At 36.7% G+C, this 26,863-nt stretch overlaps 1 protein-coding gene across 3 annotated transcripts in view; it reads left to right on the top strand.

The window, feature by feature from the left end:
* The window catches only part of PTPRN2 (protein tyrosine phosphatase receptor type N2), a 658,488-nt gene that overhangs the window by 152,352 nt on the left and 479,273 nt on the right, over positions 1-26,863 (top strand). For all 3 annotated transcript variants that reach the window (XM_069006416.1, XM_069006415.1, XM_069006418.1), the window contains exon 3: positions 13,211-13,324. In XM_069006416.1, the coding sequence (XP_068862517.1) occupies positions 13,211-13,324 (114 nt within the window). The remainder of the gene's footprint in view (positions 1-13,210; positions 13,325-26,863) is intronic.

The raw sequence follows: 26,863 nt of genomic DNA, 5'->3' as shown, positions 1-26,863 counted from the left end.
AAAGAATACTGTATCTTACTTGAAATTTTTCTGTTCTCATTAATAGTAAAAAATGGAAGGAGATGGAGGAGAGAAATTGATAAGCCTGCACCAGATAATCTAAGGACATTGTCTAGATAAAACTGTGGTTTTACTAGTACGAGTGTGGTGAACTTTGGGAGGGTATTTCAGAAGTTATTTGTCACTGAAAGGACAACAATTATGCCTTTGTGAAATAAATTCATCAATTCCAGTCTAAATGTAAGAGGTAAGAGCCCTATCCCACTGTACCATAACCACACAAAACACTTCAACCCAAGCACGGTCAGTACTTTGACATCACATCTGCAGAGGAAGCTTCAGTGCCAAAAAAAAGTGTGCTTGTGCCTCAGTACATCTTCATCCCACAGACTCTGTGTTACAGCAAAGCTTTAACATTTCCTGAAGGGTGTGGTATGATCCTAGAAGCATTTTGCAAATGCTTGTAATTTTTTGCATTTTTTCCTAAAACTGTGGAAAAGCAAGAGAGCCATGCAACTCTGAGGCTTCAGTAAAGACAATTGCTTAAGTAAATAGTTATTTTTAAGCATAAAAATATTCCCAGAAGCCCCTGGGGGGCTTGCAATGAATGGAAAATTAGGCATGTCTTTAATAGTAACTGGATGAATTAGAGCTTGTACAGAAAGAGACTGGGTAACATGACATCCTTCAGAAATACTTGCAACCTCAAATGCTTGTGAATATCTGTCTTAAGTCCATACCTAAACTTTGTGTGAAAAGCAGAGAATTCCATGACTGTAAAATTTGTTCCAGGAGATTCCTTTCAGTTTCTGGACATCTATAAATATGAGGGCTCATAGCCCACTGGATATGTAGCCCTGAGGATGGTTAGTCATTTGTTGGGATGGAAAAAAGGTAAACACATTTATTTTCTAATTTTGGATGTATTTTATTAGGTGATTCATTCTTATGCAGTGAATGTGTCTAAGCATATTCTTTTAGTTATTTACCACTTTTTCTTGTGGTGGATAATGATATAATTCTGTATATGCTGATAATAACATGCAAATACAATGCCAGTTACAATTCATCATGATTCTGGATGGCCTGAGATTTAAATTTTAGTAACCAGATACTCAGGAAAGGTTATTATACTAAAACTTCATAATCAGAAGAGATGCAATAAAGGCCTTTTTATTCCTGTTCAAGTACATAAAGAGTATCAATATTCAGTATGAAAATCAAAATCTGTGCAGAGATGAAGAGAGAAGAGCAGTGATACTGTTAAAGAAATGTTGCTGGTTTTGCATGGATTGTCTTATTCTGGTCATGGTTATCAAGGTTTGAGGAACATCCCTGCTCCTGTGAGAAGTCCCTCAAAGCATTGAAGCTGTATGTAGCTTTAGAATAAGCAGTAAACACTTGCTTTTCAGTGATGTAATAGGGGATCTACACAACCCTTGTCTTTCTGTATAAGAGGTATCAGTAATGTCAGTGAATTCACTCAGCTGAAGACCTGCCAACAGCGTTAAAAAAGTAATCTTATTTATGTAGATATATTTTTCTGTTTGTTTTGTGATATTAAAATAAGCAGAGCAGAAAATGATAGATGATTTTTTTTTTCTTTTGAGTAACAGTCACTGTCCAGATAAGGTGAGGGCTAAAAGATTTCTCTTCTTCATACCACATAATATGCCATTTTCATTTTGTGCTGCTTATAACCCTGAGTGTCACAGCTTTCTATTCTAGTCTGAATAGTCAATGAAACATTATGAAGCCGATAAGAAAAGCTGGTCCCCGTTCCTTGGCAACGGCTGTTAAGCAGAGCTGAGTGCTGTTGATTGAGGAGATTAGCTGCCAGAGATAAACCTCCTCTTTTTGCTGCCCTGCTGCTTATCTTTCCACCCATAACAAGTTGCACCAAGTATGACAGCAGTCAGTGGTTTAGGCAGAATATGAACTTTGCGGCAAATGAAATTTGTGCAAAACACCTTGGGTGCTGACGTTAAAATCTTGAATTTATTAAAATTTTGCAGGTTGTTTTATGGACTGTAGTTCCTTGACTTAGGGATGAACATTTTTATTTGAAAGGTGCTCCAGATGTGAAAGAAATGGGATGTCCTGTTGCTACACTGCACATTCATAAATACTGAAGATAGTAGCAAATATTTGTAACAGTTGTCTCTTGCTCCAGTTCTCAGTGACATTGAAGGAATACATGGGCTGATACATGAGCATAAGTAAAATTACTGCAGCTACTAGGTATGCAGAAGTCAGATTAAAAAATTAAAATGTACTATTTCGGTTGATGTCTTTGGGAGAAAATGCTATTGTAGATTAAACAAAATCATCTGGATGCATCTAAATTTACTTCTATCTGTACATGGCTTGGAAATCTTTCTAGTTTCAGTATATCAAAATTACATTTCATGACAGAAGCATTTTTATTGACTGGAAAATTAGTGCTGAAATATGACCAGTGAGAGAAGCTGGTGACTTTTCCCTCCTCAAGATTTGCATTTCTGTTTCCTTTCCCATTTAAAAAATATTGGCTTATCCCTTTGCTTTCATTAGTGAGTCTGCAGTTCTGTTTATGTTTTTGACCTTGAGGATGCCCACACCACCCCCCTGGATCTGCTGTGCCTTTGCAAACCTCTCTGTTGGCCAGAACAGGAGCGTAGGCTGGGCTGGTTGTTGGATAAGTGGGGAATGGTAAAGCACTGGCAAAAGAGTGAAACTCTAAGTTGACCTGCTTAAGCAAAGTCATCTGTGTGCAGAGATCTGGGTGAATAGTTATCTATCTAATAAGAGTCATAAGTTCAGCAGTATTATTTAAATTTGTGTGGTTATTGTCAATAATGCAGCAGAAGCTTCAGAATAGTAGATTTTGGGTAGAGGCATTTTCCTTCACATAGGACTGCAACGCCTTTCTGTTAGATCTGTCAAGACGTACTAAAAACCAGTGATGGCTTCTGCTGGAAGAGCATTCTGCTGGAGTGGAGGAAGCAACAATAAAGTTGTTAATATTAACAGAGTTAATATTTTCTGTGTGGTTTTGTTATTCCAATCAAGAATATGGCACTTCGTAAGCAATGTAGTATCAGGAAGACATTTAGAAAGATACAGTTTGATGCTCATTAGTAAAATATTATGTCAGTGGGTTATTTTGCTGATTCTGAAGTCCTGGCTTTCAAGTTTTTTATTTTGCATCTTTGATGAATGGTTATTTCATCCTTTTGTAGCATGAATATTTTGTTCAAAATTATTTTTATTTGTTCTATTTTCTTTTAAGTATATGTGCTGAGTATCCAACTTCTGTACTTAACCACTCCAATTGAAGGATATTCTAAGGGTGTGAGCAGCTTTAATCCAGCCCCCAAACTCCAGTTAAAGAATGGCTTTTAATTGTATACAGTATTCTAAAAAGCCCATTACAACTTAGAAGTATGTACAAATGTTAAGAATTTTATGAGTTGTGTGTATTCCGGGAGTAAAATAGGAAGCAATTTGGGGTTGTACATATCACATATATTGAGGAATCTCTGTACCCATTGCAAAAGCAAAAGAAGTCTTGCTTTTCAGATCCATTCTTATAATAATTTCAGATATTGCAGGTCTTAAAAGTTGTTTTGAATAGTAGCACACAAAATTGAGGAGAATAAATACTTCTGCAACTGCTCCCAGCCCTGTTCTGATCTCTGTTCCTGTATCGTTCCATCTGTCTGCAGGCTTACTTAGAGAGACAAAAGATCATCTGCTGTGCTGAAGACTTCTGTGCTGGAAAAGGCACTTCACTGTAGGGCTTTTCCCAGCCCATATATAATCTCCTTTGCTTCTCTCAATACCCTTTCCAAAATTTATCATTCATCTTTAGATTTGGACTCCAGAACTCTGTATTCCCATATTGACCTTACCAATGCTGCATACTGAATGACGTCAGCTCCTTGTTCCCACTTACTGCTGTTATGTTCATATGTCCCCAAACCTTCTTTGTGCTTTTGCCCTCACATCATCTCAGGCTGAACACTGGGGTTTGAATCAAGCAAGGAGGACTGTAACATCTCCTGCCCCTTCACCTGTTGCCATTAGCAAAGCTGCAAGCAGTGCTCCAGGCCTCTCACACAGTGGGGGCAAAGCTGTGTCAGGACCTCTAATTAGTTGTAACAGAAATAACTTTTCTGGCTGCAGCTTCTGATAGGTGGTCCAAGGTATGTAACTTCGTATTTAGCTATTTCAAAGCACGGTTTGCTTGAAACTCAGATTTTTCGTGTTCTTCAAACTGCTCAGCAGAAACTCTTGGCATCCTGGTATTAAAGTTTGAGTGAGGTTCTTGGCTGTTCCAGTGTCCATGCCCAAACTGCCAGGAGCAGTTTGATGTGCTGTGACTTCTGTAGGCATAGTTCAGACTTGAGCAAGGTGTAGAGATTTCTCATATAGCTCTGAACAGTTTTAATCAGGCCACAGGGTGCAGCACTCTGAAGTGATTCATGTTTATAAGGTTTTCCCCTCCCCTCCCTAAAGAATTGCATTTAAATTTTCTGCTGATATTTTCAGGTTCACATAACATAATTTTCTGTAATTTTTTTTAATAGTAGCTAGGGAACAAGATGGAGATCTTTATTACTGTAATTCCATGCATGTCTGAAGTCAGTTCCATATAGGAATAAATTCAGTAACTCAGATTACAAAAGCAATCTGCTGTCTCAATAAATATTGTCCTGCAAAGATCTAGAAATATTCTAGTTTTGCAAAGGACAGAAATAAACCCAGTTTGCTCTATTAGACACTGTAGCTGGTGAATATGAATGGAATGGTCATTAGTCATGTTTTCATGAGAATATTGTCTCCTGCAAACGCATAATAACTAACTCAAATATAAGCTCTTGGCACTTACACAGGATAAGTTAAAACTTTCACTACTTTGTTTTTAATACAAAATTAAAATTAATGCAGAAATGCATTTTGCTGAACATGTTTCCTTGCAGAGTTATCTTTGCCTTGGGAATACAGATGCAAGAGCAGCTACAGTCTGATCGCACAGTGAAGACATTGCCAGCACCAAAGTGGTTCTTGGCACCAACCAAAAATGAATGGGGATCCTTGAAGTGACTGAAGTACATCTCAGTGATACTTGGAAAATTAGTGTACATAAATAAGCATTAGTATATTTGCATCTCATTGATTCCATAAATAAATTCTTAGTCCCTCCAGTAACCTCTGTTCATAAATGCATATTGAGTAAAAAAAAGAATTGTTCATGTTTCATCATTCCTTGTTGTTCTGGCTTAATTTTAAACAGTGCAAGCAATAGGATCCATTACTCATGATCCATTACTCTTCCAGGAGGGAAGTGAACAGCTCCAGAACGGTTTCTCCCTGCTTGAAACTTGTTCTGATTCAGAATGTTCATTTTTGTCTTTTCACTCCATTTCTCCCAATAATGTCATAAATAATTAATCAACCAGGTTGCCTAAACGTTTAGTGTTTCTTGTAAAGAATCAGGTAATTCCATGCTTAAGGCTCTGTGTGACTGCCTCCTTTCTTTCATTTTTCTCTGAACTTCTCTAGTTTATTCATATCTTTCTGGTAATGATGTGGTCAGAATTTGATACAATATTCTGTCTTTTTTCCAGGAAAAAAAAGCTTTTTCTAAATAGAGGGTGGCAGATGGCTTAGATTTCTCAGTACTAAGATAGCAATGTATGGTATAAACCTACATGTTAACCTTGCAGTCCAGTGGCTAAACATGTTAATGGAAGAGATAGCTTTATTGTAAGCCTATTAATACTTGATTTATATTTGAATTTAAAGTATTTATCCTCTTGGAGGAGGATTTATATGTTTAAATTTTTCCTCCCTTTTCTCTTTACTACCAGTATTGACCAGAAAAGGAGTTGCTGCTCAGAGGATTTTGATTGCAAGCTCTTTTTTCTTAGAAGCACCTCAGCTAATACTGAAGCCATAGTTTTGCTTAGAAAAGCTTTCTCAACATATTACAATTAGAAGTTCTTGGGCTTTTTTCTCAGAGATTTTCTGGATTTGCCTCTGATCAAAATTAGAGGCAGATGGTTCCTGTGGCTTACAGACTGTCGTGGTTATCCGGATGTGGAAGATGTTGATTCAGTCACTGTTTTCTGATCCTTTATTATCCTCATCATGGAGCCAAAACCATAACTTTCATGCCACGTAGTTACCTAAGCTGTGGAGAGTTCAAGTTTGGTTCTCTAAGAAGTACCAAGTTATTGAAGCATTATTCAATTTGAACATTAGCTCTAGCAGCAAAATGTTAAGACTTGCTTTCTTTTCATCTCTACTTTTTCCTTTCCTTTAAGTCCCTCCTGCCCTCTCCTCCCAAGGCATGGCCATTATTTCGATGTTTGCAAGGCTGAAGTATGACCTGTTAAGGCTGAGCTTCATTTCTGTGCTCTGAATCACATAAAGTAGGCATTGAAATCTGGACCTCTCATTCTCTTAGCTGAATAACTTAGGGGCTTTTTGGAAGCAGGCAGCACTTCTTTCACGGCAAGCCTGCTCTCCTCTTGCTTTGTTAGCCTGTAACTCACTTTTTCACAGTCCTTTCCTTCCCTCCTTTTGCTGCACTGAGGATTTTTTAGTTACTTTCTCTACAATTTACATATTTCTGTTGTAACGTAGAAAAAAAATCTCCAAGTTTGCATAATGCTTTAGGACCGTACAATCCACCACTTAAATTAGCAGGTTAGCATAGAAATAGTTACTGAAATTATATTTCCCTTCTGTTGAAGATTGTATATACATATTTTTTTTTTTAAAGGAAGGACTGAGTCCTCCAGAACTTGCTCCCAGAATTACTCCTTGAGACAAGGGAACTGTAATACCCAGAGGAACTATTCATGCCTCAGAATGATTTGGAGCTTTGCAAATCCCAGCCCTATCACAGTATTTGCACAACAGCTAACCAATGCTGCTCTTAATGTTAGCTTTTATCTTTTAATAGGAGCACTTTCATAATCACTAACATCCTACCCTACATTGATTCTTTCAATCAGCAGAAATATTCAGGGGGTTTAGGTTTGGGGATTTTTTTTAAAGTAGACCAGCTATCCATCTTTATCCTTAAATATCTGTGTCCAGAAAGGTGAGAAGAGGCATTAAATCTTGTTAGAGTTCTTTTATAGGACTGTTAGGTGATCTGGATTGCAGCAGAATTTTTTAAAGTTACCTTTGCCTTCCAAGAAGCAGTTTAGTTAGTAGCTGAGGAAGAGTGAATTTAGTGGACTGTTAGTCATCCACTGCATGGCAATTTTTTTTGGTTGGATAAAAGCAATCGTGTTTAGAGTGTCCTACTTCATTGTTTTCTGCATTTTATAGTGTCTATTATATTTACAAAATAAACCTACAAAAATATGCTATGTGTTTTACTTGAAGTTGAGGATTTACTTCTATTGCATAATGTTTTGTGCCTCAAAATGTGCATAGCAAAAGCACAATGCCACCACAAACTCTTGTTAAACAGTCTACGTGCACTTTCCTTACTTGTCTTTATAATGCTTTACTTCTACAAACAAATATTGTGGCCTTTTATTTTAAAATTGTATTTCTTAATTTTAAATAGCTGCCTTAAAATCTTCCCCATGCCTGTAAGCCTTTAGGATAGGGAAGGGCAGTGTGGGTTGAGGGTGGCTGGAACTGCATAGTTCTGTACTGGGATGAAGCCAAATGGATCTGGAAGCAGTAAATTCAGAAGGTGAGCAGTCTGTGCTCCAGGACTGATCCCTGTCCACTAGATGCCACTATTACTGCTCCGAAATGGACATAACCGAGGACCACTGAGGAAAACAACCAAGGACTACGGAGATAAGAAAAATAAAATGACAAAAAGGTTTTAAAAGTTGAGCAGGGGGAGGTTGCTCCTCAGAAGGCTGCTGTCTGCAGAGCACTGCAGGGCTGCAGTGCAGCTCCCCCTGATTGCAAACAGCAGCTTTTCTGCTCAACCACTGCAGGATTTGCTGTTGGAAGCATTGGACTCACATTTTCAAAACATCATATGAGAAATGATGCTGCAGAAGCCACTGCTGCTCTATCTGTATGATCTCTACCTTACTTGCAAATTGAATATAAAAGTGTAGGTATAAATTACAAATTGTTTTTTAATAGATGGAATATTAAAAACATTTTGTTTGCTGAAGACCTTGCTTGTAAATGTTGAATGTGGATTTGTGGACTGTATCTTTTGAAATAAGCCTCCTGGCATACAACTTAACGTCCTCTTCAATGAACAGTAACATTTAATCTTTCTTTTTAATTTTTGAAAAGGGGTTTTGAAAACACACTCCATACTATGGGAAACAGCAGGGAGAGAAGAGTAAAATACTGTAACAATCTCCTTCATACTTCCTAAACATTTAACATCTGTGACCTTGAAGTTCAGTATCATGAGACTTTTGAGATGCAAATATTGTGCTTCCCATTGGAAAAGGATTTAATCTCTCCAGTAGGCAATTCAGGCTCTAATTGTGGGTTATAGCACCGACCTTTTTTATTTGTCCTAGACTTTATAGCACCTTAAACCGCTGTCTGTGGGAGGAGTGTGGTGTCCATATTCAGTGAGAAGAAAGGATTCTTTTCTTACACAAGGTTAAGTCGCTGAAGAATGATGTCCATTGAAAACTCTGCAGAAACATTATAGTAGGTTCTCTGGTTAAGTGCAAGAGCACAAATAATGCAATCCAAGGTGGCAGAATTTGCCATTTGACACACCACTGGGTCTGTGGTCTTTCTTTTTTACATAACAACAGAGGAACAAAGCACAATGACTGCAGTATGGGGCAAAACTAGAGTTTTATACAAAGCTCTACTTTAATTTTTTAACAATTGTCAGGTAATTAGTACAAGGAAGCTGAAGCACTGGTTGGCCCATGTATGTGAGTACTGACACTGTCTGGAGAGCTGCTTCCTTTCTGGCTACTGCAGGAAGTTTGAAGAGAAGAAGACCCAGGTGCTTCAAAGCATCTGCTCAAAGGCTCCTTTTCAAAGGTCACTTGTCAGCGCCATGTGAAAATTTCACTGCATGTAGATCTAAATAATTAATTACTGCACAGCACAATCTTTTAATTTACATATATCAAGCTTTCAGCTGCCTGCAGACAAACTCCAGAATCTTTATCAGTCTTCATACCTTTGCTCAGTAGCAAAAGACACTCAACAAGAACTCATTCTTTTTTTTTGCTGGTATTATTTAAAACTGTGTCGTGTCTTGGATACATCTTAGTTTCAGTCACCAGATTAGCCATACATAGGGATTCCAGGATGGGATATGTTTCGTTCGCCAAGGACAGCTTATTATACACAGATTTTTTTTTTTTTTTTGAGGAAACACTGCCTAAATAGAATTTCTAGAATTAGCTGCCAACAAATAGTGTTGCCTTCAAGGTGAAGGATGTCACTTAGCACAAGTTTCCAAAGATTTTTTAGTACCTCTTAAGCACTTGATGCTTGTCTCCTTTACCAAGTGAATATACTGGCACAATCAACTCTTCAAAACTATTTCAAGCTATAGGTTTTTGTGGTCTCCTTTTACACAATTCTATACCTGGATGTCAATCATGAATATAATGTGGTACTTCCTCAGTAGTTAATGGAGGTCATAAATATGCACTAATTCATGACAAATGGGCAATAATAATGAATAATGATGGGTGTTTTCCATTTTCTTTTAAACCTCTCTCAACAGTCAGCCTTCCAGGACTTGTGTTTTGACTTGCTCATGGTTTAATCTATCAGTTGTAATTTTTTCACTAGAAATTTGATAAATATTCAGTGTAAATACATATGCCATGCTCCAGGGCATTGTCTCTAATAAAAGACATCTGACACTATTTGAGATCTTATTGTGCACCTGAGTTACAGTAAATTTGTGTCTTTTAATCTTAGCATCTAACTTTTTAATATATAAATATTAGTCAAAATTAAGATTTTAAGTAAAAGCTTATAGAAGTTTATGTTTGAGTTTATTCTCAAATTATTAAAGCTATCAGCAAAATAGCCAAGTGGATAAAGAAGCACTTCACTGTTTCCTTGGGTATATGGGTGTATAATTCTTCTGTTTTAATCTCTTCTCTGAAAACAAATGTAGAAGCTTTCTAAAAGCCAACATGAGCCTGCTGTTAATGCAGATTTTTCCAGTTCTAAGTATAACTTTTAAGATATTATTATGGAAATTTCTACTTTTTGCTGACAGCAAATGATAACACTTTAATAGCAAACATTTGTCCATATTGATCAGTCTCAACCTTCTCTCATTCTGGGCTTGTGTGAAGTGCAGATGTCCTTTGCATGTTACGTTCCCTCTCCTAACACAACTTTAATGCAAGTTCAGTATGAACACACTCTCAGCAGATACAGGCATACAGAGCATGGTGTTATTAAAACATCACTCATTCTTTGAACTTCCTCTGCCCTGATACATTTACCAAAAATTCGGGGAGGTTTTTCCACTTTCTTTTTTGCTTTATGCCCAGCTTTGGGCATTTCTCTCACTGTTTGAGGCCGACTGGGTGCATGACAGGGTCCAGAAAGATGCACCATGTACTGACTTGCTGTAAATACCACAGTAACTGGGATAGTTCATGGCAGACTAAGCTGGACATTTTAAATATTAGCTGTAAATTAAGTAAAAATGAGCTCTGTGCTGGACCTGAGCCATTGCTGACCCCACATCTGCCATTTAGGTTTCTTGAAAGAAAAAGAGGGGTGTCTTTGACAATTTTTTCATGGTAAAATGGCTCTCCCTTGCCTTTTCTTCCCCTGAAATCTGTGTAATTGTAAGCAAGTTTATTTTAAAAGGCACCCTGAAAATTGAATGCCCAACCCCAATTTAATTTTTTAGGTCTTATAACTTGCCACAGAAACCTTATTTAAAAAAAAAAAAAAAATTAAAAAGCCAAAATACATCCAAAACCAAACAAATCAACCCCAACCAAAAAAAAGAAAGCCCCAATCAAACAGAAAAATCTGGGAAAATTCCTACTTTTTAGAAAAAACAGGTGAACTATGAAATGTATTATTTGCACGACTCCAGTCCAACAGTAATCCCCGACACAAAGATCCTCTGTATTTTAAAGCTGGTATTTGCCAACCACTCCTTGGGGCATTCTGCTCTCGCTCCGCTCTCCTCGTGCTGCATTTAGCAGAGCCGAGCTCTATTTGTGGTTACAGCCTCTCCAAAGCTTATTATGCCCATATTTCAAGTACAAAAGCCAAAGTAACCTGCAGTTTCTCCCTAAGCAGTCCCAGTGTTTTTGGATAGATTGTATAATGCAGCTCGGGCTCATGTGCTAATTGTTAATTTTAGAATTTAAATGGGTTTTGTTCTATTCAAAGGAAGTAGGCTAAAGGTTTCTGAAAACTCAGAGTTTAGGAAAATGGTTTTGTCTCTTTTAGAGTTTGTGAGTGAATTAGCTTTTGCATCCATGGAGATATCCTTAAATGATACTTAATACAAAAATGGTTAATTTTTACTGAATGTGTATGCTTTTCTGGACTCTAAAATAAGATCAGAATGATTTTTATCTCTAAAAAAAGTAATGGAATATTAGTTGTTTATATAAACATAGATTTTGTCCTAATTGTTTGTAACCAGTAATGGTGGTATTCCAAAATAGAGCTGACTGTTTCAGGTTATGTTTCATTTCGAAGAATCTTGTTCCTAAACACTGAAATGTTCTTCTGTTCCTTTCTGAATCAAAACCTTATTCCTGTTATCCATCCATTTACAAGTTGACTGATATTTATATACTTATTTTCGACTGCAACAGGTTTTTAAACAGAGATGAATATTTTAATCTGCTGTTAGGCTGCTTTTCACATTATATGTCAAAAAACCAAACCATATCTGTCTATGTAGTTTCCAAATTAAACCTAGTTTCCAATAGCAAAATTAGATTCAGATGTAGGGTTTTAATTTGGATTAACTTAATTTGGCAGTTTTAAGTGACAGGAGGATTGGAAAGGCGAAGAAAGAAAAAGTTGGCTAATTTCAATGAGGTATTTGTGTTTAACAGTGAGGACTAATAATGCCCTTTTTCTGCATCCTGGTTTGGTTTATTTTCTTTTATGCCATTATTTGTGTTTAGTGAACAGCTGGGCCAGTAGTTACCATTTGTAGTCTTTAGCTCTGTGAAGTAGCACAGAAAGTAATGGACGTTTGCAAATTAATGCTTATCCTTATTTTCTGCTCATCTGATGTAGTTCTCCTTTTGGAGCATAGATGTAATATCAGAGCAGAAGTAATTACTGTGTTAAAACTAGGATTGCAGTAGAATATTTTGCTAATTAAACTTGTTGCATTTAAATTGCTTCCTTTGGATCACTATATAGAAGAGAACTATTTTGAACAATAAATGAAACCACTCTCTTTCTCAGAGACCCAGAATTGCAGATGGTCAGATTGCATGTGAAGCACCTAGACTCTGAATTAGGCTTTTGTATGAAAGGGAGAAAGGTAATTTGAATGTTTGAACTCCCTGTTCCTCCCACACATATACAGGAAGCTTGCCTCAAAATGAACAATTCTCTAAATAAAGACTAATAAGAAGCTAAATTAATTAGAAGGTGTGATTTGAAAAGACATTGATGAGAAGAGTCTGTCATTTCAGACAAATGGAATGGAGCTAAATAAATTAGGCCACATTAATATCTCATTGTTCTGTGAGGAGCTTTCTTTTATTGCATTCATTAGAGGGTACTTCTTGAAATGAGCCTTTACTAGCCATTATGGATTCAGTTCTCATTTACCAATGCCTAACACGCAGCTCCTGCATTAAAAATGTTTCAGCAAATCCACATAGTTTCTGCAAATTAATATTTATATTTCTGGATGCTTCACTTTTCATCTGCAGCATAGTAGGCATTGAACATTAAGGTTTTCTCTCACTGAATTGTCAGTAAAGAAGTGTTACATCTAAAGATTTGGGAAGCAGAAGTTGAAAATACTTTAGAAAATAAACTGTATGCCTAGCTCATACAATAGAATGTTCCTCCAACTAATATTCTTCCCAGCATTTATTTATTTTGATAGAAAATATCCTGTCTCATGACTTCAGTGGTTCTTTGATAGCTTTTTAAAGTGTCTTTTAAAAGGTTCCTTCAGTATGTAATTAGGATACATTGGAAATGCGCATCTCATCATGCTGTTCCTCCTCTCAGAAAACGAAATGTGTATTTTTCCTTTTCTTTTTTCTCTTTCCTGCAGATGGAATATTTGGGAGATGTCAGCGAGTGCCAGTAATAGACATCTATAAATATGACATTTCAGCCCCTGTTCTGCAGCACCTGAGGATCATCCTGGAGCAGCTCTCACACAGAGGTACAGTCAAAACTCTAGAGTGGGGTTAGATGCACTGGGAGTAACAATTATTTGTGCTCTCTCTGAGGTGATGCCTCCAGAAATTTTTGAACATATTTGTGTTTCAGCCCTGCTGGTGCAGACTTTATAAAAGTAAAAAGCCTTTGGACTCACTGAATCTGCCAGGAGGACCTGGGGAAGCAATTCCAGGAGAGGAGCTTCCTCCCTATGTAGCATATGCCTGTGACTGACACTGTACTAGAAAATTTTAGCATCTATGAATCCTGGTGTCACATAAATAAATCAGGAGGAAAGAAAAAAGTTTGCCATGTGTACTTCTGCACCACAGCATGTTTTAGGGTGCATGGGCAGAAAACACAAAACTTCCATTTAGTTGGAAACAGATCTTAACTTTCTAATGAATTCAGATAATAAAACTGCTCTGATTTCATTACCAGCTGCAGCTGGTCTGTTTCTTTTAATTTTTGTTCACCTTTCCAATGTTAATCTCTCTGCTCTTTCCAAAGCCAGAAAGGATTTTCTAGCTTTTGAATGGCATAACTTGAACTAACAAATCAAAACTTGGATAAAGTGAAAGCCAGTAAGGTGAACAAACCTTTTAGATACTAATACATGAAATAAACATCTCTTGTAGACAGCCACAGGACTCAGATATTTGTAATCCAAATTGTTCCAAGAATATTGCTGGAATGTTTAATTTTGCACTTGCATCATCTGTGTGGATGTTTGTACCTAAATATTTTCCAGTCACAATCTTGATGGCAAAGTAGTAATATTGTATTAGCATGATGCTAGTTTAATCATGAGAAAAGATCGGTTTCTCAGAAGTTTGGGACTCTACTTGGAGACTGGACTTCTAGTTTGGACACCACTCATTTGGAGCATTTAAAAATTTTCCAGGGATTTATTTGCTGTCCAGCAGCCCATCCAAGTGAGACAAACTCAGCAAAACTTGATTGTAGTAGCTCCTGGCTGATTAACAGTAACATGTGAATAGTACTTGTGGCTCTTTTACTTGTCATTTTCTAGAGGCTAAGTAATGCAAGCAAAGTTATGAAAATACTCTGTTGTCAAGGCAACATTGTATGAGTGAAAAAACTTGTATCTGGGCTCTGTTTGAATATAGTGAGGAAGGCAGGAGGGGACACATTCATCACATTAAGTCACCTAAATTGATACCTAAAGGGATCATGCACACATGGACAGGCAGCAGTCATTTACATTGCCTGAATATAGGTCAGGTGTCCTATGTAAAGCTTTCTCCATGAGGATGTCACAGGCAAGAGACCTGCAGGAAACTAATGTCCTTCTGAAGGGAACATGCAGAGGGGGATGGTTACCCCAGGCCATCTCAAAGGATTCTTACCCGCCTCCATCTCCCTGCTTACCACAATATTTTGGTTAGTTCAATGGAATTGGTGTGACCTCCCCCTACTAAGTGCTCCTCTGATCAATAAACCAACCCTTCCTAGGATGTTCCTAGGAGGTGGGTTTATCCACAACCCACCTCCTTGGATTTAACTGTTTTTGTTGCAGGAAACTGTAGTATGCTTCTTTTAAGAAAACTTGGACATTGAAATTTGGTCGTCTCATACTTTTTTTTTAGCAAGAAAATGACAAAGAACACACAGATTGAAACCATGGTGGAAAATAAAGGACTTTTGCTTTTATCTGTTTTCCTTGTGATATTTAGAGGTGCATACACAAATGTGTGTATTGGAACGGATAAAAAACTTTAGCAAACTGTTTTTGTGGCCTGTAGGTATCCCAGTAAAGAGAATCTTAAATATATCTATGAAACAGAATGCCGGAATGCTCTTGCTCAAATCATTGATGTGATAAAATCACTTTTTTTTTTTCTTTTTAGTCTTAGTATCCTGCAAATTTTGTTTAGTGGGGATAGAAATATGGAAGGAGTAGAATCAATACTATGATATTGATGGATTACTGACATGAGGTTGCTCAGACAAGACTGCTGCCTGCTGGTGCTATTGGATGTAACACATCCAGCCCTTGGGTCATGTTTTCTGGCTGCAGTGGTCACTTGCATGGTTAATGTTGTTTTCCTGCACATGGTGTGCAAAATGGGATGACCATTTCTGCAGTAAATATAGGAAAAACATTGTCAAGACCACACAAATATTTCAGGCAACCATCAGAAAGGGTTCAATTTTTTTCAGAGGTCTTATTTCCTTTATTTATGTGATATGCCATTCTTGCCATCTCCAAAAGACTGCTGTCTAGCTCACCTTGGTGGTGTCCACCTTCCCTGGAAAGGATAGGGGACAGCATCTATTATCTTCTTTCTGTAAACAGCAGGACAATGTTCTCTTGAAAGACTGCATAGTAGGTCTCACGATTTGTAAAAATTTCAGTAATGCCTATGCTTTATTAGATGTATATACAGTTAAGGATGAGATATTCTGAGGGCAATTAATTTGAGAGGTCTTCTAGGTTCTTATTTATTTATTTTCCTAATGTGATTTGGTTTGTCTGTTTTGTTTCCTTCCTGATATCTTCTTGAAGAATTAATAAGATCCTCCTTTCCCTCCCCAACCCAGACAATAGTCTGTTGACATTTATTTTCATAGGATTAAAAAAAAACCAAACCAGTATAAAACCTTGTAAAAGGTACATTCTCTTTCATCCCTATTTGCTGATTGCATGTAAGTAAGTGGTGCCTATGTTTTAATCATGGTCCAAATAGAAGAGTGTGTGGTGAGATGTATAAAACAAAGGACAATGTGAAGTAAATAGCAAATAGAATTTGTGACTCTGCCAACTCAAAATGTTTACTACAATGAGGAAGAATAGAACAGAGGCTTAGATGAGTGACACACCTGATGATAATCTGTTTAATAAAGGACTTTGACTAAAATTGAATTCAGGTTTCATAATGATACAGTTTTTATGTCTTCTTTACACATTGAGTCTATCTTTGTCTACACTATCTACTGGTAGATGGATGATAGAAATGAATGCCTTGGAATATTAGATAGTTCCCTACAAAAAATAATCTGTTAGCATTCAAATACCCTTGCTCATGTCATTTGCACTCCCTCTGTCCTTGAGTCAGTCAAACCCTCATGAAGATTTTCTGAAGGTCCAGTGTTTATAAATGGGACTGTCTATATGGGAAAAACTCTTCTCACAGTTGCTGAAACATGACGAATCACTTTCTGAAGCTGATGGTGCTATATATTATAATTTATAATAATTTGTGAGGAATTGAAACATTTCTCATTGTCTAATAAACAGGGCAGTCAAAAGGATGCTGTATGGCTGGGACTGAATCAGTTGAAAAGGGATGTAAAGGAAGATTCAGCATAGAGGGGTGAATGAGTAGTGCCTGAAGGAAAGGGAAATACTCATCGCTGAGGTTGGTCTTCTGCATCCTCTTGTCCAGCTTAGAAGAAGATACTTTTTGGAGTACACAAGAATGACATATGACATGTGCATTTCCTGGTTTGAGCTAAAATGCAGAAAATACTTTTTTTTTACTTGAAGATACTTTTTGGAGTATACAAGAATGACAAATGACATGTGCATTTCCTGGTTTGAGCTAAAATGCAGAAAATACTTTTTTTTTACTTAAGTGCATTAAAATAATTATAAAATTTTTTGTTTTCTTCTTGTCCTGACAATAGTCAGGCAAAGTAAAGGCAAAGTATTCACTAAAATAAGACTCTTAAAAAGATTGTGGAAACAGTTCCACATAGATTATTGACCTGTAAACTACAGCTCTGGAAAATGAGATAGGAGATCTAAGCCTGGGACATTATAACTCAAGCATGAAGCATAAATAGTACTTGAAATAGCACCAGAAGCAATGATAAAGGAGAACAGTAGTATTTTTCTACTTGCATACTCCAAGAGGCATTTACATGTGTTTCATGGAGTGATTTCTCACCAGTGATTAGAATAGTACCATGATAAAGTGGTACTAAATCTGTGAACATGCAGCTGCCACAGCAATGAGCATTCCCTGAGAGGAGCTCAAAGGTGGAGGGTGAAGGACACACTTCCTTAACAACATCAGAACAAGGGGATTTGCTCAGGGTCACTACAAACGCCCATCCGACTTAGGATTCTGCTTCTGGGAGAGGGCACTGCATGTTTAGGAAAAAAAAAGTAAGAAGAGTCTAAGCACAGAGAAGCATTTTGCAGTGTTTGTACCTTCTCAGTGCTGTGTCCTTGGTGTCATGTGGCTCTCCTGAGCTGGAAGTCGTGGTTTTGTGTTTGCTGTATGCTCTGTGGACACTGTTTCTAGCACAGCTTGACAGGACACTGTGTATTAGAAACAAAGTATGTTAGACTAATAATCAGTATTTCAGCTTGTTTTCTGTTTTACTCAAAATGCAACTGAATTACTTAAATTTTCACTTTACTGCAGGAAATGTGCAGTGTGACTGTTTGAAAAACAGATCAGCTATATTTATATATAATTTTTATGTGAGCTGGAGTAATTTCTAAATAATTCCTCAGTATGCTTGCTGGTACTTAATTTTTGCAATAACACCTTGTTCAAAAAGATAGTTTCAAAGAAAGCTGTTTATTTCACAGTTACGAAGTCCTGCTTAAGATATTCAGATATCAACAGTAACATTAAGAGAACCAAAAAGAGTAGGATATGCTTTTAAATTCATGTAGCTTAAGTCAGCAAGAAATTTTGGAGAGATTAATGGGCTGTGGAAATAGGCAACATATTTACAGACTATTTGAAAAAAATAGTACTTTTCCCCTCTTATTTGCTTTCTTTGCAACCCAAGAAGCTCTTGACAGGGAGAAAAAATTATCTGTCTTACATTAATTCTAACCAGCTAAGTGTAAGGTGATTAATATAACTTTGCTAGAAATAATTTTATACTCTTAAAGCAAACTTGTTTAAAAAACTAGAATGATTTACAATCAGTTAACTTGAAAATTGAAATGAATGTGACTTGTCACATATAGCTTGCAAATTACGAAAGGGTTGCTAAATATCTCTTTCAGTCAGGACTATTTTTCAAGAAAAAGTACAAGTTTCTACTCCAAGAAAGGTGAGAATTGAAAGTAAGCCTTTATAAGCTCATTTTTGAAATAAACTTAAAAGGAATAATGCAGTTCTTGCACATATTTGTGAGGTGATTATCACATCATTATGGAAGAATACAGGAAACTGAAACCCAAAGAGGTAGGAGAATGCAGGTTTTTCTTTAAATTGAAATATTGATATAAATGAAGGCAAACTCTTTTGACAGAGAGCAGTATGTTTACATCTAATTTCCTGGGCATCAGCCTGCTCCAGACATCTGTCTGTGGAGCAAATTCTTCTCCTAGATGGCTGCAGAAGCCAACAATTGAAGCATAAGTCCCATGATGAGCTTCACCAGAGGAACTCAGCTGGGACTGGACCTACTCACCTTCTCCTGTTATCAATGTCATGCTGCCTTAACTTTTTGGCTCAGTGGACAAAAACGTGCTGAAAAGGTTGCAAAACATTCCTGCCTTTGTTAAGTGCTGAAACACCACTGACATTTTTTGGTCTTCAAAGACATAAATGAAAGTTCAGAAAATAACGCGTTTCAGAAAAAGCAAAACGATTTATGTATAGAGCAGTAGATCCTGTTTTGAGCACCCATGTGTTACACAGCACAGAACCAAAACCCACAGATTTTATTTTTTTTCTGTTTGGTTCTTTATATGGCTGCTCCGCTTACCAGACATAATCTGACATGGCATTGACTCATCAGATGCCATATAATATATTTGTGAAAAATGTTCTTTTCAGGAAATTAGTATTTATGAAGAATGCGTTGGAATTAAAAAAAAAATTATTATAGGAGTGAAACAGATTCCATGTATCCTGGGAGAGATATTAAACAGTACAGAGGACAGATTTTTTTCATATATATAGTGTTTTATCTGCATCCACAACACCATTGTGTAAAGCCTTTTGATTTTGCATCATTTGAATCCTTCTTTTCTTGGAAGACATGTATGTCATCCTGATAGCACCAGGTTCCTCTTGTTTAAAAAGAATGTCCAATCACAGCTTTTACTTGTGTTTTTGATAAAATAACACATCAATATGTTTGATAGAAAGGAGAAAGCATCTGCATGTCTCCTTTGTGTCATGTTTCTATCAACTAGCAGTGACAATTGCCAACTGGGATCAGGATGTATTAAAATCTTTGTGGTCCAGGTAACTTTACAGCTCTTCTTCCAAAGGAAACTTAGAAATTAATTATACTATAATGCTAATAACTAAGGCTGCTGATCAATTCCTGCCTTGATTCCTTAATTTTGACGATATGTGTGGCACCTCATGGATTTTAACTTCTGCATTAATGTTTTGTCTTTTCCATGTCTTTCACAATTTGTTCTCTTTCTGGTCTTTGAAAACTGGTGACTGTCTCTGTTTCTTCCTTCTGTGGAAGAAGCTGCAGATGCCTCTTCTTTTTCCTGCTGGACTTTCCTGAACAAGCTCAACAGGCATCCTCTGGATGGTTCTCAGCATTGGATTGAGCAGCAGTTTAGCTGTTGAAAGTCTTTGTATTTGGGATGTTCATGAATGTGTTCCCTTGTTAATCATGTCACAGGCAGCTCTGAACTTCATTCTTATCCTCTTAGGTAATTTAAAAAATTAACCCCTTCCACAGGACCATTGGGCCGGGCAAACACCAGGCTTGAAGTGATATAAGTGCATAATATGGTTTTAAGACACACTTGAAAATGCATCAATCAAATTGCTGTTCATTATCAGTTGTTCCCACACTTGGAATGTCAGCAAGTCTCAATTCAAGCATGAGATTACTTCCTTAGCTGCTATATTCTCTAGTAACACCACTTTTGGAAAGTGTGAATAACAATATAGCATATCCAAACTAATTATGCCATTTTGTACCATTAATCTGTAATTACAGTCTATTTACATATTCAACATCAGACTGGTTTTTTTATCGTTGCACTACCAGTGCTTTCTTCATGACTTGTTTATTACTAGGGAATATTTTCCTTTTCTATTTCTATATGCATTGCATTTCTTTACAGTTCTAATCTCTATCTATGTGGCCTCATGTTCTTTTAAGACATCAATTCTTAATGACACTCAGTGTTTGACATATTTTTTCAGTTTTTTAATAGGTACTCTAAATTCTGAAACTTTTAGGCTTATTTCTCAAATTCATGATTTTAATTTATTAATACAAAACCTCAGTGAGTAGATTGTGTCCCTTACAAAATCGTGATAAGATTGTAGCTTTACTTTGTTTTAGTAACAACTGTGAATAAGTGTGAATTCCCACAAAAGTTCTTTTTTCCCTTCTCTGTAAAAAAAAGTTTTAAAAAAAAAAAAGTCAATATATAAAATATGCTGGTGACTTTTTATTTTCCACTTAAGGTGTTTTCATTCTTTATGACATGGCTGTGGCACAGTGCTTCTGACAAATGCAGCAAGTTCCTGAAAAGGCTGAGTAATGTTAAATCTCTTTTTAAATCCTACTTTTGCTTTTTTAATGCTGGTTATTAGCACATACTCACTACATTTCAAGCTTCCCCTTCTGTGTTGTTTTGCCTGTGCTTATGTGTATGGTCATGGAAGGATGAAGCAGTTCATGATAATAAAATTGTAGTATACTTCAACACTTTCCACTACTCAGTTTTTCTTTTGCAGCTTCTCCCAGTCTTAAAATGGCAAAAAAGGACTTTCCTCCATGTTTAGTCTTTATTCCTATAGTTGTCTGGTTTCTAATTAAAAATTGCACAGAACTGCACTGCATTTTTTAGCTAAAGTATCTCCAGTCTTTTAGGAAGACATTGAATGTTCTTCCTGCTTGACTTGGCATATATCATGCATATAGCTATTAAAACTATGGGGTTTTTTTTACTCCAATTTGAGGTGCTCTTTGTGAGGTGGTCCTCATGTGCTGTATTCTCACATTTCTTTAACATGGTGAGATAATTGAGTTTCTTTTGCTTATTTTACCTGTGAGCTACTCAACAATGCAAAACCTCTGACCTGGAGAAAAAGTGTAAGTCTCCTGAGTCTGTGATATTTTAGAAACTTAACTTTTTTGTTCTTTTTATTTTTATGTGGCTCTTTTGAAGAGCTAAAATTCCTGCCTGAGCATCCTCTAGTTGTTTGATACATTCCTAGAAAGCTGTGTTGAGTCTTTAGTTGTCCCTTCATCCCTTCTTCAGTACAGAGAGTAATGAAATGAAAAGACTTCAGCCTTCCAGCTCAGCTTTTTCTAATTTCTGCTGAGTTTCAAGTCTTTCCAGGTAAATTCTAACTGAACTGTGTTCACTTCTGATAGTTTTGTAGTTAGTGACATTTAATATAGTGTTAAACATTGAGGTTTTCATTTTTTTTATTGTTATTAGGTTTTAGCAGGCATCCAGCTCATAGTCACATTCAAGATGTTGGAAGTATTTAATACCAGCCAATACTCCAAAACTGTGTAAAACCCCTCCTAATTCAAAACACTGTATGGTCAAAAGGTCAGTTATTTTGTTCACTCACATACCTTTTCTCTTTGCAACTCTCTGTGATAAAAGGTCTGTTCTCTGTAGAATTCCAGGCTTCCCCTTTGATCAGCTGTGTAAAAGGCAAGTTTTAAAAGTTTGGATGATTCCTCTTTAAATAGTCATATTTAGAGTCTTCAAATGTATTTGATACTCATCATCCATAAATTTATAACCTGATAGACTGATTATATTTATCCTCATTTCAGAAAAAGTTCTCTATATATCCTAACTGTAATGAGTATTGTCATGCACTGAAAATATTTGGTAAGGTCAGTTCTGTGTTGACTTAGGCCAGGCTGCTCTCAGCAGAAAAAGAAATAGAGATTAAAAAATTCATTAAGTTAAAAATCATTCACCATAAAACTCCATTAAAAAATTTTATGGATAGTAAATACTTTTACAGAAGTCAGAAATTAATTGCCAACAATTTCTAAATAGATGGAGGGTTAAACTCTCCACCTAATGAAATCATAGTAAATAAGTCAATCAGCCCTACATAGGAATGAAAATACATTATCTTGTGTTTTGGGTTATGATGGCTCTGGCATCATCCACCCTTTATTGAAAACTGCAAGACTAAATATTAGCATGTTTTTGCATATATGTGGGAGAGACAATGGTACAATATCCTTCCCTTTTCTTCCATCAAAGTGAACTTTGTTCTGGCATTGCCTGCAAGCTTGAGCAGAGGGCAGTCAATGCTCAGAAATCAAGACACTAAATTTAAATTTAAAATTAAAATGTTCATCAACATGGAAAACTTCTTACTACCCATCTTATTAACCTGTGAGGTGATTCCACCAGTCAAAAAATAAAAATGGAATGTGGCCCTCAGTGGTAGTTACTTAAACAGAGAGAATTTTCTTTAAGCTGAGAATAACCTTAGAAAGACTGGATACCAAATTCAATTCAGAAATGAGAAAAATACAGTTGAACCTATCTTGTCATACCTCAGTTTTTCCTCCCTTGTGGACAGTGCAAAACCTTTTAAAGTTTTTAAAGTGCTTTTAAATTTTAATTAAAATTTAGATTAGTTATGATCATCTAATCTTTCCTTTGCACTGCAGTGTCTGATCACTGTGTGTAAGTATCCAAAGTTTAATCTGCTTCTGGTCCTCCCAGATTTGACAGTCTAATTAAGTGCTCAACTTTAGCACTTAGTATATAAGAAATCCCACTTCATGTTTTGATAAGATTTTAGATTAAATTGGTCACTTACCTGTTCTGCTGAAATATTCCTGAATAATTTTATTGTTTTATCTTTACTACTGCATTCATCTCCTTTAGGAACCAACAGATTTCCTTCCTGCATTGTGCTAAAAAATCTGTTTGAAGACTCAGCCTACCATTGACAGTAAAGCATTATTGGCATCATACTGGGGTGTCTTAAAGACATTCCTTCAGTGTGAAAATTAATATATAAAAATATGTCAACATACAAACGTTGGTTCTAAGGCTCGTGGTTCACTGTTTGTAAAATCCACTCTATTTTTCTCCCCAAGGTATGGTGACTGAAAAAGATGTGCAGCTTTGCCCTTCTCTGTGTTGGCCTGGTCTTTACTTTTCTTCTGTAATCTTTCCCCTCATCCCATGTTCCCTGTGACTAATTGTTTTTGTTTAAACTTTGGGAAGACATGACATTCATGTCATATTCTTAGGCCAACAGCTAATCGTGGCAGAAAGCTGTAGCACAAAGCCTACTGTTTCAGTTAAGGAAGTAGATCTTTTCCCTTATGCCAGCTTGCTCAATGTGTAGGCAGATGATCTACATTCTGGTAATGCCAGCAGATGTTAAATGGATGGAGATGTTCTTTCAATTGCTCTTAGCAACTTTGTAGAAAGCAGGCTTGCATTTGTTCTATGGGGGCCAGCTTGACTCAATATAAATACTTAAGGAGTTGTAAATTTGGAAAACTGTTAATCTTCCACGTCTTCACTTCCCATCCCACTTCCCCCACCACATCCCATTCCATTTTCCCTGCCACATCTCATCCCCTTCTTAATGACAGTAACTTCTAAGATGGTTCTTGGAGCACTTTGCCACTCTGGCTTGACTCTGCAGGTGCTGAACCCAAACTGTGAGCTCCCATGGTGTGGATGGCCTCAGCTCACACAGACAGGCATCTGCAGCCTCTCTCTCCTGGGGCTCTTTATAAACAGTAGAGAAACAGGTGCTTTTAGGGTGCCTAAAAAGGTGTCAATTCAGACAACTGTAGGATGAAATGAATCATATTCTTGATTTCACTGACCATATTTCTTTTTCTGTCCATTGACTGGCGAGTCCCTGGCTGATTACCTCTGTCTTTCATTTAGTCACGTAAATTTGGTCCTTTGTGTCTCACTGAATGCAGTATTTAAGTTCAGCCATGTTCCAGGCCCTGTGGAGAGGTGTTTAGAGGAATTCACCTGTACTCTAAGGATAAGTAGCTTCCGGGTACAGTTTTAATAGTCCTATTCAGACTGAACAGAACCTGAGAAACAACTTCAAATTCCCAGTGCCAGGATCACTGAAAAAAAAAATCAACTTTGCTGCAGTTTGCCCTGGCCCTTGATCTTGCAACATTTTAATTATTTTTCTGAAATCCTCTGGGCACTCATCAATTATCCATGTAGCAGCATAAACTAAGCAGTGCTCAGATTCTGACCTTTGTTGAATAGCAGGGGCTCAGGCAGTTTCTAATCCTGCTGTGTTATTTTGGCATAAACTTCTTTGTTCAACTTACGCTAGAATAGATCCTGGTTTTGGCTTGCACTTCAGTTGGACAGATCATGGTACAGGTCCTTGCCTGACAACTGATGGTATGAACTCATCTCCACTAGAAGATATTTCTGCTTTTAGCCTTGAGAACATTCTTGTGATCTTGTAATAACACTTATTTTTGTACTTCACCACTTTTTTTGAACTAGGGACAAGATATACCTGTTTGCATGTCTTTTATATTTTAGTGACCATGGTATGCAATATTATTTTTCATGGGGAGAAAAGGCTATTCTATCTTTATAATTTTCATGTTAGTGCTGTAGAAGCAGATGTGTTGAAATAGTCAAACTGCAGTATTTTCCCTCTTAAAAAGAAAGTGGGTCTGGAATGTCTTTATTTTGTACTGTTTCATTAATTTAAAAATGCAGCACGTATCTCTTTTTCTATGTTAGTCATTCTTTGCTAAGGCTATGGAAAGCATCAATTTTTATAATAAAATCTGCCATTTTAGATGCTTTCACCTCCCTGCTGTTTCACTGAGCAAGATGCAGCTGAGGGTGGGTGATACTGAGAAGGAAATGACATTGATTTTCTACTTTTGTCATGTAGGAGTATTTTAAGATGTTCCTCTTTATTTTAATTTTTCTTTTTCAAGGAGTCAAGAAAAATAGAAGAAAAATACTCAGAAGTTCAAGTCTAGGAGGCTGTAATCAAAACATGCCTGAAAAAAATGTCCTTATCTCCTGGAGGATGTGTGCTAAGACATTGGAAGGGTTGGGTGAACTGCCTGTTCCTAAATTTTGCAATGGTATGACCACCTAGGGCTTGAGAGATCAAAGGGCCAGAATTAAGAGTCTCTCATTTCCTTCCTAGGTGGCTGAGCAATAGGTCAACAAGCTCTTCATTTAATATGAAACTTCTTGAAGAAGTGTAACAATGTTTTTTCCTGGAAAGCAAAATATTATCAAGTCAATATGGATTTTTACTATTATGCTTCCAAAGACTAATGGTGTAGACACTGTTTGCATTAAGGACAAGGCTTTTCTTTATTTTGCACAGGTATTATTTTATCAATTTTTACAGATTTTTTTAAAAACTAATTTATCTTTCAAAATTTTCTCCTTCATAAATAATTTACCAAAGGTATCTACTACAAGGTCTGGCTAGCTGACTCTGTCCTGTGACAGTGTACTTAGGTAAGTTGTTAAGTTGCTTTTACAGGTAATTCCAGATATGAAAATCAGGTATGATATCAGAAACCCAGTGAAACCTTCCATATGGGTCAGAGCATTTATAACCTTTTATAGGAGTTTCCAAAACATCCCTCACTGTATAGATGCTACAACTTTAGTGGTGCAATGAAGAGCAAGCAGCAGGTGGAGCATGCGTATTGATTTTGTCACTGCAGGACTTTGAATCCCACAAAGCAGAATTTAAACAAAATGCAGGAGCCCTGAGAGTAGTGTCACCAGTTCTGAGATGGAGAAAAAATATCCTGAGGCTATTATCCCTGTTATAAATGGTAGTGTGGACTTAGCATTTCCTTCCTGGTGGTGCTTGCTGTGTTACTCTATACTCTGAATAACGAATCTTACATTTTACATGTGCTCTTTCAATTTGTGGAGGATTCATCAGGTGTCTGCATCTATTTTTGAAAGAAAAATTACTGATCTGGAGTTGAATCACAGATATATAGAGAATAATCAACGGTCTCCTTACCTGCTTTGCTAGGGGGCTGATTAATGGATTTAAGTTCAGTATTTCTAGATTTAGTTTTCATATTAAGCATGGTCTGTTTTTGCACAAGTGATATTTACATTCTTTACAACTCGTGAAATGCCTGCTGCAGCTTGTATAAATATGAGATTTAAGGAACTTTAGATCAAATTACAGTACATCCTTCATTTCCAGGCTGCAGAATGCTCAGCTTTGTTTTATTGAGTTAGTTAGGCAATAAAAGTCAATCACTGCAGGGTGCGTGTACGTTTGCAGGCTGCTGTATGTCGTGGGGAAGCTCCATTTTATCAGGGGTTTTACTGTAGTTCGGCCAGCACAGTGAGTGAGCTTTGTGTGTTCATTCCATCAGGATTGGTCTCACACAACACCAGTTGAGGTTACACGGCTCTTTGTGCCAGGAATTAGTTTGCAAGTTGTAGCTTTAAACTGTGAAAATTTCGTTCTCAACCTCAGTAATTATTTTCATTAACCTCTGTATCTATTTGCATTGTTACAAAGGGTCTTTGAACCTTTGGCTATTTCCTTCAATTGTCCTGCATTACATCCAGCATTTCTAATGTTGAGCATTGTGAACTTGACCTGCAGTAGGGTTC

Source organism: Aphelocoma coerulescens, chromosome 2 (assembly GCF_041296385.1).
Source record: "Aphelocoma coerulescens isolate FSJ_1873_10779 chromosome 2, UR_Acoe_1.0, whole genome shotgun sequence".
Taxonomy (NCBI): Eukaryota; Metazoa; Chordata; class Aves; order Passeriformes; family Corvidae; genus Aphelocoma; species Aphelocoma coerulescens.
The sequence above is the reverse complement of the archived record's forward strand: the minus strand, read 5'-3'. Positions and strand labels throughout refer to the sequence as shown.